Source organism: Zootoca vivipara, chromosome 9 (assembly GCF_965207765.1).
Source record: "Zootoca vivipara chromosome 9, rZooViv2.hap1.1, whole genome shotgun sequence".
NCBI classification, from domain to species: domain Eukaryota; kingdom Metazoa; phylum Chordata; class Lepidosauria; order Squamata; family Lacertidae; genus Zootoca; species Zootoca vivipara.
This window is the reverse complement of record NC_142592.1, coordinates 54110869-54124649: the sequence shown is the minus strand read 5'-3', so window position 1 is coordinate 54124649 and position 13781 is coordinate 54110869. Positions and strand designations below refer to the sequence as shown.

Sequence of the window (13781 nt, the reverse complement as noted above, 5' to 3'; positions counted from 1 at the left end):
ACAACTACGAGTCATCCATCAAAGGGAAAGCAGCACAGGAAACCAATAAAAGAAAAGGCAGGCACATAAAAATAATTTAACTGGTCATTGCACCCAAATTCTGCTGGTCTGGCATGTCAAATGCCTGCTTGGGGAAAAAAAACCTGCCTTGTTTAGGTGGTCGAAAAGGGTCCAGCAGACCTTCTGAGTTTGGGAGTCTCAAATCCGGGCATGGCAATAATAATATAATTATGGGTGCAGCAGTTGGAGTGCCCCACTTTGGCTGCACATGCCTTGTGCTCTGCCTCATCTTCTATGCTGCCATCCCAATTATGTGACTTACGTCTGTGTCAGATCGAAGCTTCAGCCTCTATGTTCTGTCACTGACTTCAACCTAAGTTTGCTAGAGTAGGGCCTCAGCCCAATGGGCACTTCCAAAATTTGCACCTTTATTGATATTTGGAGTGTCTATGTTGCTTTATTTTTCAACTTTCTAATATGCACTAAAGTCGAGTTTTGATATTGACCACCATTGAATAACCAGATAGAGCATGGGGTAGGCCAATTGGTGCCCCCCCCTATGCTGTGGGTTATAATCATCTCCAGTCAGCATGGACAAAACATCTGAAGAGTACCATGTTTCCTACTCTATCTCAGGGGACTATACTATAACCTTGGTAACATGGCACCCCATGCAAGGCCAACATTTTATGCCCCTTCCAACCCAAAGTCAGGTAAGTGAGGATCAGGCTTTGGAAAGGATGTGTGAGGCTCTGGTAGGATCCTAGAACTCTCCTTCCCAAAGCTGGGCAAGTGCTAACTAGGCTTTGGGAAGGAGGCAGGAAGGCCTTTGCTTGGCCCCTGCACCCTGTGCCAGCGAACCATTCACTCTGCCCTAAATCCGCCTCTGACTATAACAAGGTGTGGAATTTGTTACATGGCCCAAGAGCACCATAGTAGAATTAATGTAGTGCAGGATGTGTCCATTTCTGTCCCTTGTTCTTGCTAAGGTTCTTTGCATCTTCTTTGTTTTGGTAATCTTTGCCTATCCTTCGGCCAGCGCTTCCAACTGATGACCCAGCCAACACAAGACACAGACGTTCAGCACAATGGACTGCGACAAAATACTTCACTAAGTGGAAGTGTCTCTGAAGCTCCAGTGTAGGTGGAGAAGAAAAGCTTACTGCGGCCTGCAGCTGTATGCCCTTTGACCTACTTTGACGCTGCTCGTACTCTTTTTACCCCACTTTTTTTCCCCATCGTGGAACCCAAGGCGCCATTCACATCCCTGCCATTGGTTTCAATCAGCAAAGAAAGAAAGAAAGAAAGAAAGAAAGAAAGAAAGAAAGAAAGAAAGAAAGAAAGAAAGAAAGAAAGAAAGAAAGAAAGAAAGAAAGAAAGAAAGAAAAGGCCTTATTGGAAAAGCCTTTTTCTGCATCCTTTGAGTGATTTCATATCCCACATCCTCAAGGACAATGTGCAGGCATCACTTTGCCCCTTGGCAATTCCCTTCCTTATGTGACCTCCTGAGAGGAATCGCCTTCCTCTTCTCCACAGCTTTAATGTTGGCTTTCAAGGGACCCTGTTCATGATTAAAAGCTTTCTTCCTTAAATGCTCCCCCGATTATTCTCCACTGGTCAACAATATGATCTTCCTTTCTGCGCTTCATGCTCTCAGTTTCTCCATGCTCCAGGATTTGTTTGATGTTTCACCTCATGGACCCAACCACTGCTTCCCGTCTCTATCCGTTTTCCTTGGGTGCTCCTTATTTGTGGAATGCTCAACCCAACATGTGATACAGACTCTCTCTGTGTGTATTTTTCAAAATTAAACAACTTGTCGCCTTTTTCTTCCAGGGCTTTCCCCACTTAAGTTTTCCCTTCTAACTTTTCTATTCCTTCCCTGTGGCCTTCTGTGTATGTATTCAGCATGGAATGCTTGCAAGCACTGGGTCTGTTAACTTTCATTTTGTTTTGTGCAGTGCCAAGGTTCTTAGGCACTTAAGGAACCGTGAGTGTGGATTGTTATTGCTACCCCATATAAAAACTGCCGATTTGCGACTATGGATTAAGCTCCCAGCTGTTTAGCATGAAGCACCTTTAACTTTGGCAGGTGGTGCTAAATTGGTATGAATTGCTCCTGCCGAGCAGCTGAATGGAATGCACAATGGTGCAGATGATATGATTTGCCAGGATAGAGTTAGTGGGCACTCTTTGAGCTAGTGGGCACATTTTGAATTTTGAGAAAGTGTCATGGGTTCCAGGCAACAAAACGTCTGCTGTGGGAGGGTGGCATAACACAAAGTGGCTACTACATCCTGAAGAGCAGGAAAAGAGCCAAAAATGCAAAATTGTGTGGGCATGCCTCCACCCCATCAATGCGGAGAAAGCAATCTTCATCAATCACCACCACACTCTTTCACAGAAAGTTCTTTGCACCTCTTCTCTGTTCAGAACGAGAGGGGAAGGTGTCCAGTTTTCACATCCAGTGAAATGTGGGCATGTTCAAGATAGGAGAGGCTGAGCCAGTGCAAATGGAAACTGAACAGGAACAGCAAACAGTCTCTCGTGTGTTATGGATTTTTTAGGAGCTTTCACTGAGAACTGGTGGGCACACTTGGTGCCATGTTGGTGACCCCTAAACTATTGCTTTGAGCTGAAGTCCCATAGGAGATAACCTTTATAACAGGTTAATCTAAACAAAATTTTAAAAAAATTCCTTCCAGTAGCACCTTAGAGATGAACAAAGTTTGTCATTGGTATGAGCTTTCGTGTGCAAGAAGTGTGCATGCACACGAAAGCTCATACCAATGACAAACTTAGTTGGTCTCTAAGGTGCTACTGGAAGGATTTTTAAAATTTTGTTTCGACTACACCAGACCAACACAGCTACCTACCTGTAACAGGTTAATCTGTGGACCTCCAAATGTTGTCAGGCTACAGTTCCCGTCATCCCTGACCATTGGCCATTCTTGCTCGGTTTGATGGGAATAGAGTGTAACCACATCTGGAGGGCTGAAGGGTATCCATTCCTGCTTTATACCTGGGCTGTCTGCACCCACTAAACCCATGATGACTCCAGGCTTGTAACTAGCCACTTGCCTGCTCTCTTATGGTGGTACAAATTGCAGCCCAGCAGACGAGCCTTCGTATACAGTAAGTCTGCAAATTGCACACACTTAACTTGTGCACATTCAGCTTCAATATCTATGAGATAGATATAGATATAGATATAGATATAGATGAAAGGGTGTGGGCTTCGGGGGGAAAGACTCTGGCAATTCCACCCACCATTTCACCCAATGTGTTTTGAGTATACAGAGTTTTTTCTTTAGACACAATCCCTGGAATGTAACCCCCAGGTAAGTTGAGGGCTTACTGTATTGGAAAGGAGCTTCTCCTTCTCCTCCCAACCTCTCAGTGTGCCACCAATGACTAGCATAGGTTTGTGTGGGCAAGCAGTCAAGTAAAAGCTTTGTAGGCTTTAAACCTTTAAAAAAATATTACTACATATTAATTCCACCCTTCTTCCAAGGAGCTGAGGGCAGAATACATGTTCCACCTCCTCCCCATTTTATTCTCACAATTTCTCTATGGGGCAGGCTAGGTCAGGGGTGGGCAAACTTTTTCAGTCCAAATGTCTCGTTTTCTTCCAGGAGCCACTTGCCAGTTGTGGGTTGGCCCAGAGGCAAAAGGGAGGGGGTGCCATTTTGAAATTTGCCCCAGGGGCCAAAATGCCTCCTGTAGGCACTCAGGGAGAGCATGGAACAGGTCTGGTGAAGGATGGGCCATGGTGAGAGTGTTGAAAGCCAGAGAGTGAGGCCTGGGGGGCACACATGGGTCCTGGGCCCAAGGTTACCCACCATGGCCAAAGCTGAGAGGTAGTGATTGGCCCAAGGCCACCCAGTACTAGTTTCATGGATGAGTGAGGGTTGAAACCCTCATCCATCAAAACCCAACACTCTTAAGTAGAATGCTGCACTGGCTCCATTTTGCAGGCATATTTTCAAGGTTGGATTAAGTCCATTCATTATTATTCAAAAATTTAGAATGTTAAATTATAAAAAGCAATAATTGCAAAGCTTCTCTGCTCTGTCCTTAAGTGTCATTGTTCATGATCTGTTCCTCAAAGAACATTCTTTCTTGTATCCCCTTACTGCCAGTTAAGCTGATCCTCAAATACCTTTGTTTTTAAAACGTATTCCCCCCCCCATGATGTAAAGTTAGAATATCTGACATGAGGAACAGGGCCTTTCCAACAGTAGCCCCAAAGCAGTTTGCCAGTGGTTTTATTGATTGGTTTTCTTTTCTCCAGTGTTTTTGCTGAGTCATTTAAACTGTTTTCGCTTTTGTGGTTGGTTTTGCATTTTTAATTACTGTAAGCTGCCTAGAGCATGGGGAGATGTGTGCAATAAAACAGAATATTGTTCCCAGCATGGCGGGAGAGGCTTTATGTGTTGCTGGCGAAGCCATTATCTACTCTGGTACAGAAAAGATGAAGTTGAGACTGAACTCCTGTCTTCTGTAATCTGAGCATCGTTCCGGACTCTCCTGTGCAGAGTTGGAGGCTGAAGGGGAAACTGAAGAAGTGGAGGAAAATAAATGGAAGCGTGGAACCGTCACATCTCTCAAGAGTCACACAGTGAGGCACAGAATGTGGTTCCCACACACACTCTTCTGCTTCACAAACTCTGGAATTAAGTGATGGGAAAATGACCACCAGCTTTCTCCAAACAAGCCTCTCTGAACTCACAGGATTAGCCAATTTATGACATTTGAAAACTTTTGTCTGTCATGAATCTCCTGCCCTTCAGATCCGTAAGGAGACTTCAGGTCCTAGCATTAAAGAGAGAGGGAGAGAAACTCCTATCCACTTTCTTCACACAATGCATAATTTTTACAAACCTCTGTCACCTCACATTATGCACCTTTTTTCTGAACTCAAAAGCCCCTATTGCCCCCACTGCTTCACAGCCAAAGTTAAGAAAAGTAGCCCATAAAACCACATTTCTATTACCTGGGATAGCTGTGAATCTCCTTTGATGTTTGGGCTCAGAATGAAGCGCCCATGTTGAGAAACCTTAGTTCACTATCATCTATGCGGAATGTATAATAATATAACTCCAAGGGTGCCGACAAGCAGGAATTTCTATGTATAAAAGCCTCTGAATAAAAATATCTGATATTGTCTAATGTTATTCTCCTCTTTCCTCTTTGCTTCTGCCATTTATTTATACCATCATAGAGCTTTTTGCAGCAGCATTGCGTGATCGTGTCCTGTAGAGATATAATTCAATGTTCCTTGAAATACAGAAGAGAGGGTGCTTGTCAAATGCCTTATGCTGAGGTAAAGGCTGTACAAATGACGTCCAGGCAGGGACAGAGGAAGCATTTGTCTGCTTAGCATAACCTCCACTTCCTGAACTGCCACGTCAACCAAAATGCAGCCATTCTTTGAAAATTGCATTTCTCTGAATTTTGCGACACTGCTCTCCAAATGAAAAATGCATATTTTAGGGGAATGTGCACACAAAAATACATGCATTAGTGAAATTAATGGGCAAAGATGCATTTATTAGGCAACGTTGCATATTAAAGTGCATATATTAGCAGAGAAGTGTGTTAAAAGCACATATTAACCACATAAGGAGAGCCCTGCTGGGTCAAACCGAAATCCCACCTACCTAGTGCAGTATCTTGTTTCCCAGAGTTGCCATATCCTGTGGGTTTGGGACAGTTATTCACTGCCTGCCTAATCCCAAGGAGCAGTGGGAGCCAGGAGAACTTCTGTAATTTTGTTTATTTATGAGCAACAGAACGACTCAGCGTAGCATCAGGCAAGACCGACGTTCCAAGGAGTTCCCAGCTATGGAGAGAATCACACCAAGAGTGGGGAGGAGAGTTTCAATAAGAGATCAGGTGCCTCCAAGACAGGCCACACACACTGGAATAGTGACCAACCAGAAGGATACGGGTAATGCAGAAACTGAATGCTGGAGTCGACTTGCAAATCTGTTGGGAAAAGTCAGTCATGGCATACACACCACCAAATATTTAAAGCACATGGCTTCCCCCAAAGGATTCTGGGTACTGTAGTTTGCTAAAGATGCTTGGAATTGCCACTCTGCAAGGGGTAAACTACAGTTCCCAGGATTCTTTGGGGCAAGGCGCGTGCCTTAGATATATGGTGTGTATGCAGCCCTAAGTGGGCACAAATAAGTATGCCCTTGCAGATGGGCCCACCATCTCTTAATACAAGGGATGAGGGTGTGGCCTGTCTCTTCATGCCCTGGGTCCACACCCAAGCATTGCCATAGCCATGGTCTCCCTGGCTCAACCACCATTGTTTGAAACCCTCGCTTGATGGTTTGTCTCACAGAAATCTGTTCGCTGACAACTGCAGCAAAAAAGAAGAAGGAAAAAGGACAACACGCCAGGCAGCCTGCGATTTGTAGCCAGGGAAGACATGTGCAAGGAACAATGAGGCAGAGCCAAGAGCCCTTATTAAAGAGCGCACTCAGAGATAAAAACCCAAAGCCATCTGTTGCCGTGCTGCATTCAGTAGAGCTGGCACCGTAATTGCTAGCAGAGGGAAACAGGGAAGAGATTCCAGATAAACACAGGAGGGCTTTTGCACTTAGTATAAGCTTATTATTACAGGCTCAGGAGGAGAATGTGAACAGTGGCAGGGTGGAACGATCCCCAGGGAGCAGATTCTGTCCTTGGCTCTCCTCTCCTCTACAACTTTCACCCCACATATCTATGAAGCTGGTGGCATTTCCACATGGCCTGAATAAATGGACCAGACGTGATGGGAAGGATACACAGTACCAATATCTGGTGCAGCCTTAGGCGCATTTTTATGTTGTGAGCTGCCCTGTACTCTTCAGATGAAGGGAGTTATACAAATTTAAATAATAATAACAATAGTGCTTTAATGCTAGCATTTCCAACTGAGAAAGGGTTTCACTGATTCCCAAGCTCTAAGGCAAGAGTGGGAAACCTTTAGCCATCCTTGGCCATTGGCCATGCTTGCCAGGGCTGATGGGAGTTGTAGCTCAGCAACATCTAGAGGGCCAAGAGTTTCCTAGTCCTGCCGTAGGGCAAGAAATTGCCATGTTCCAGCCTGGCCTGTCCTTCAACAGTTGAAGGGTAGCAGGAAGAGGCTGCTCTGTGGTTACAAAGCACAAGCAACCGATGAGGCTGGCCCTTCCAGAAGTCTCTCTGAGATGCTCCTTTCAGGACAGAATCTGGTAATCCTACAGATGCGGTCTGTACAAGGGCTTCTCTGTTGCCAATTCAGGCAAGAGGACAGCCCTCTTTGGGCATTATAATGAAGTATTTAGTTACCACACTGGGGGGGAATAGCATGTATGTATGTACATATGTATGTACGACAATTTCATTATAAAAAGTCTCTAAGCAGTGTGCAACAACTAAAAACACAACAGTGCAAATACAGTCATACCTCAGTTTAAGTACGCTTCAGTTTGAGCACTTTCAGTTTAAGTATTCTGCGGACCCGTCTGGAACGGATTAATCCACTTTCCATTACTTTCACTTGGAAAGTTCGCTTCAGGTTAAGTATGCTTCAGGTTAAGTACAGACTTCCGGAACCAATTGTGTACTTAAACCGAAGTACCACTGTATGCAGTATGGGCTGGAGTGCCCCCAGCTTGCTCCCCTTGCCAAATCGCCCTCCCTTTCCCCCACTCTCCCTTTCTCTTTTCCTCCCCCCCCCCATTCTCACCCCCTCTCCTCCCCATTAATTTGCAGCAAAGCCATTGACTGGGAGAGGGTTAGGTCAGATGAGTGCCAGCACCCAGCCGGCTGCTATTGGAGAAGACCGAGAGGGGATTTGATAGCATACTTTAAACACCTGAGGGGGTGTTGCAGAGGAAAAGACTTGTTATCTGCTGCCCCAAAGGGCAGGGCTACATCTAAAGGGGTTAAGTTCCAGGGAGGAAGTGGTAGATTTTACTTGAACTTTAGGATACTTTTCTTAAGAGCAGTTCAACAACAAAACTGATTGCCAGTGATTCTCTAGCTCTGAATGTCCTGTACAGGCTGTGACCATTTTGTGCACTTACAATTGACACACAACCACTGATGCGTGGGTCCTTTTGGAATTGAAGGGGGGTGGAATGGGGACAGAACAGGGGCATAATGCAGTGTGATGGACAGGCTTATGCATGCTCCACTGTCACGCATGGCGGCCAAGAACGGAACCCCTATTCAAAATGGTCACTTCCTGTAATGAGCAGTGTGTTGGGCTGCAAAGATGCCTTCCCTCTCCATTATGCTGGAACAGAAAGGTCTCAGATATGTGTAGAGTTGCCAATATTTCACCAGCTGCTGATCCTGTGCAGTGTCATGCCAACACGGGCAAGGACTAATGGGCAATGTGATCTCCGCATTGCCAAATTCTGCAGGTCAAGCTGCACAGACTGGGGGTGTTGCAGGTTTTATTTTTTGCATCCCTAGACAGGCAACATCTCTCTAAAACGATGGATGTCTAAGAAAACATCTGCTGAGCTGTTGGTTGCATTCCTTGCACTTCCCAGAGCCGCAATGGAGGCTGGCGCTGATGGAATGTCACTGCAACACTGAATTGAGTAACTGCCAAGAACATTATGACGGTCGCTGCTATGATGACACCTGTCACTGCCAATATGTTATTGCTACACCACCACCAATTCACCGCCAGACTGTTTGCTAGGTCATCGGCACAGAAACACTGTGGTGGCTGTTAATAGCTTCCTTCTCACATTGCAAGGGTGTCTGCTGTGCTCTCTCAGATCTCGACAACGCACACACAAATATATTGCTGGGAAGAGGCGAAACCACGATGTCTCTTAAAGCTCTAGGAAGCAAAAAAAGAAGAAGAAAAAGCAAGCCCTAGGAAGTCCCACCTTTCTGGCTGTTGGCACTGTGGTCTTTAGAAAGCAGTTGAATGTTCATAGTGCAAACACAGAGAATTAAAGTACCACTGCTAAGCCATCGGGGTAGGAAGAAAGATGGCTTGTCATAAGTCAGTTTGAATGAGCTGCTTTGAAAGTGGAGATGGATCCTGCATCTTTAAGTGTTTGGAGGAAGAGTCATTATATGGCAGGCAAAGCTTGTTGTGCAGGAGATAATGATAAAAGAGACAGAAATCCCACCCTCCTTTGCACCTAGTGTCAGGGGTGGAGGAAGGGGGGGTGCAGTGGGGGCAGGCTGCCTCTGGGTGTCTTCGCTGAGGGGGGGTGACATTTGGCAGTTGCGGGCAGGCGGCGCGCCAAATATTCATCGGCGGCTCACTCTGCCCATGCGGGCGGCTCACTTTGCCCCTGGCTGCAGGGCGCGCATGCCGCTCTGTGCACCTGAGCGGCTATCCTGCACCTGGGAGGGCACACTCCATGCCACGCCCCCCTCGGGAGCACACACCGCCCCCTCGGGAGTGCGCCTGCCCTGGGCAGCTTGGGCATATGCTCCGCCGCTGCCTAGTGTACTGTAAATCCACTCCAATGCATCATTATTATTTATTAAATGTCTATACCACCCTTCATCCAGGATCACAGGGCAGTCTAAAAGATAAAAAACACAAAAATACATAACATAGCAACAAACAAAAACAATACCCCCACCCCAACAGTATTATTATTATTATGAAGGTTCATAAAGATGTCAAAGCTCATTAAATAAAGCTGGCATTTTTTGTTTTTGTTTTTACTGAGCCCTGCTCTTGAGCTTGTAAGGGCAGTTTGATCAGCAGACACGAGCAGGGAATGATGTTTCTCCTCCATGCTGCAAAAAGCACTTGCTTATTTCCCACAAGGCGAACTTATGTTCCAGGCAGGCTGGTTTCTTTTTTATCTGATCAGTTGGCAACTTAATGTTCTGGGATTGTATAATTGTATCACTTTCTAGTAGAGATTGCTTTAAATAGGAAGTAGGGGAAGGAGGTTGGCGGGCTTCTAACAACTTCCCTCTCCCCCCAGTAGTTGTGTGCCCAAAATTGGCTGTGTGAATGACTCAGAAGCAGTGCTTTGCATGGCTATGCAATGTGACTGCTGGATGATATCTCTCTCTCTCTCTCTCTCTCTCTCTCTCTCTCTCTCTCTCTCTCTCGCAAGAGCCACGCAGCCTCTTGTGACTTCCTCCTCCTCCTGATGCTGCTGATGCTCTGCTTCGTTCATATTCATGGAACAGAGGTGGGGGTCAGAACAGACCACGGAGCTGCAGCTCTTCTCACTCATCACAGGCATGTTTTGAAGAGGAGCTGAGATGCCACTGGCAGAGGAGGAGGAGGAGGAGGAGGAATTCGATTCAGCACCCGTTTAAAGGCGGATTTATCAAACTCACACTTTCTGAAACAGTGCACATGAACGAAACACACACACCTGTCAAGATTCGTATGTATCTGAATTTTGCAATGCAGTTCTCCAAACAACCAATTGCCCCCCCCCAAAAAAAATATGTGCATATATTGGGGGAAAGTGTGCATAAGAGTGAAGGTAGCAGTGAAAATAACATGCAGGAGTATTAGGGGAAATTGCAAAAAATGTGGGCATTAGTCTAAACGGTATATTAAAATCGTGCAGGATGGGTCTATAGGCTGATTCCATATAGACGGTTGCTTCTTTTATTTCTTTCACCGCTGCACATTCGAACTGCTGCAAATAGGCCCTTGCTTTAAGCAAGCATGCCTTCAAAATCTCACAGCTCCAGGAAACTCTACAGAGGTTGGACGCAGCATCTCCAAAGGGGTCACTACTGTTAACTATATGTGCAGTAGGATTTTTGTGTGCCCACACACACAGTAGAGATGCCTGGAAGCAGCTGAGAACCTTTTTGGCCTGGCCCTTTCCCGCTGTCTTGCACAAGAATCAGAAGATGCAGTTTCCCTCTTTCCATGAGACAGTTCAGCTTCTGTGAACTGCAAACGCACCCGAGTTATTTTTAAAGGTGCGTCAGCTTCTACGTCTGCATCAGCAAGAGAGAAGCATCAATGGCAGTTCCAGCAGCAGCACTGGCTCAGGGGAGGGCTTGAGCTGGCAAAGATCCCAGGCTGCTTTCGGTGTGGACTAAAATATGTGAGGCAGTTTTTTTGGGCGGGGGGAGGAGTCACAGAAATTTATGTAGGGCTAGGGCTGGAAGGACTATAAAAGTCTCTGATCCAAGCCTAGGCACTGTGGCAAGAAAATGAGGGAGGCACATCGGACCAGCCAGTGGAGTCTGACTGGCTTTCACCACTCACCAAGGGGTGCAAATTAAGAGTGGTGGAAGAGCAGTAAGGGAGGGGAGGATCCAGTGGCTTGTGCCTTGAGTTGTTGTCTGTATCAGTATCATAGAATCACAGAATTGCAGAGTTAGAATGGATCCCAAGGGTCATCTAGTCCAAGCCCCTGCAGTCCAGAAATCTCAGCTAAAGCATCCACGACAGATGGCCATCTAACCTCTGCTTAAAAACATCCAAGGAAGGAGAGTCCACAACCTCCCAAGGGAGGTTGAACAGCTGTTGAACAGCTCTTACTGTCAGAAAGTTTTTTCCTGGTATATAGTCAGAATCTCCTTTCTTGTAACTTGAAGTCATTGGTTCGAGTCCTACCCTCCAGACCAGGAGAAAGCAAGCTTGCTCCGTCTTCCATATTTGGAGATGGCTATCCTATCTCCTCCCAGTCTCCTCTTCTCCAGGATAAACATACCCGGCTTATTCAACCCCTCCTCATAAGGCTTGGTTTCCAGACCCTTGATCATCTTGGTTGCCCTCCTCTGCACACATTCCAACTTGTCAACATCCTTCTTAAATTGTGGTGCCCAGAAATGGACACAGTACTCCAGGTGTGGTCTGACCAAGGCAGAATAGAGTGGTAGTATGAGTTCCCTTGATATGGAGACTATACTTCTGAAGAAACCGTTTAATGCCTATATCTTTAAGCAAATCTACTTTGTAGTCATATCATTCCTCAAGGGTTGAGGGTTGATACAGAGCGCTTGTAGGCAGTTCTTTTGTATTGAGTCAGAGAGCTGGTCCACCTACCTCAGTACTGCCTACACTGATTGGCAGTGGCCCTCCAGGGTTCATAGCTGCCAAGTTTTCCCTTTTCTCGCGAGGAAGCCTATTCAGCATAAGGGAAAATCCCTTAAAAAAAGGGATAACTTGACAGCTATGCCAGGGTTTCAGGTAGGAGGTATTATAAGCCCTAACTGGAGATGCCATGAATTGAACCTGGGATCTTTTGCATGCTAAGCATGTGCTCATTAAAGCAGATAGGGTAGAAAGGGAAATAGCTTGCTCTTCTCAAAGCACAATAATAATTCAACTTTAAAACCCAACTAATAACGCAACCCAGTCATAAATCTTTAAAGCTTATCTAGATGTGATATTCATAACGTTCCCCAAGCTGAAGGTCAATTGAGATGTTAACATGTCAGAGCAGATATAGCAGACGGGGAAACGACTCACATCTGGACACATATTCATAACTCAACCTAGCGGAGGACATGACTTTCTATGTTACGGTAAAGGAGACAACGGGCATGGGGTGTGGATGTCAGCCTTCCCACAGGTCTCATAGTGTTAGGGGCTTCTTGCAGGGTCTGCCTGTATCTATTGTGACAGCTTGACATGAGCAAAGAATAGCCAACAGATACTGCTAAGGGCTTGGGCCATTTTCCTCCCTGTCCAGACTTGACTTAGGATTGCGCCAGTTCATGTTGGATAAGGCAATCAATGGTTCCTGGCCATGAGGGCTGTGTTCTCCACTGTTGGAGGCCAGTTTCTGGGAATCACCAGTGGGGAGAGTGCTGTTGCGCTCAGGTCCTGCTTGTGGGCTTCACCCAAGCATCTGGTTGGCCTGCTCCAGCAGAGCTGCTGTTTGCACAACTTTTTCCATGGAGATGGATGGTTTGCATAAGGATATGTTCAGTTTCCTTCTGTTTCATTGCTTTGTGCATCTAATGTACCTTCCCAATTGCACTTATGCATAGTCAGGCTCACAGCCTGAAATGAACTCCAGAGCATATGGATCTGACAGTGAATGAGAATGGTGACCTGCTGACTCAGACAAGCATAGTGAGTCTCTTCCCTACCAACACCTCTGAACATATATGCCAAGTCCCGGACTGCAGAATCCGGGACCAGCAGACGAAACTTCCGGTGTCACTTTGCCCATCTATGGGCACCAAAAATGGCCGCCGCCGGCATCGAAAGTCGCATCTACGCATGTCCGGAAGTGCGTAGACGCAACTCCTGGTGTCGCTCTGCCCATCTATGGACACCCAAAATGGCCGCTGTCGACACCGGAAGTCGCGTTATGCACTTCCGGACATGCGTAGACGTGATTTTCGAAGCCGGCGCCGGCCATTTTCGGTGCCCATAGATGGGCAAATAAGAAGAAAAATTAATGGCCACTGGCAGGAGAATATAAGGGAGAATAACAGGAGATGAAGTGATATGGGGGACTGCCAGGAAAAGGTAAGAAAAAACGGGGGTTTCCCGGAGAAAACGGGCTACTTGGCAGCTATGCCTCTGAATGATGCAACATTCAGGTCAGCCCTCAAGTTACTTCATGGTGACTCCTCCCCCCATTTATTTATTTTTCAACTACGTGAAGTGACTCATGTTTCTCCATATGCTGGCTGCCAAGAGCCCAACCTTCATGATCATCACTGTAGCTCAGATCTGGAGCTGCTGCTGCTGCAGTTATCAGTGTCATGCAGACCCATGGGAAGATGGCTCAGGCTGCTGGGATTCATAGTCAGCAGGCAATGTTAAGTCATGGGAGACCTCATGTGACCTCTTCACCATCAGCACTATT

The 13781-nt window shown here is 46.2% G+C and overlaps 1 protein-coding gene across 1 annotated transcript in view; it reads left to right on the top strand.

Moving 5' to 3' along the window:
* The window catches only part of LOC118091178 (sodium- and chloride-dependent GABA transporter 1-like), a 37777-nt gene extending 36633 nt beyond the window's left edge, over positions 1–1144 (top strand). The window contains exon 14 of the mRNA XM_060279441.2: positions 1040–1144. Within this exon, the coding sequence (XP_060135424.2) occupies positions 1040–1144 (105 nt within the window). The remainder of the gene's footprint in view (positions 1–1039) is intronic.
* Positions 1145–13781: the final 12637 nt, after the last annotated feature.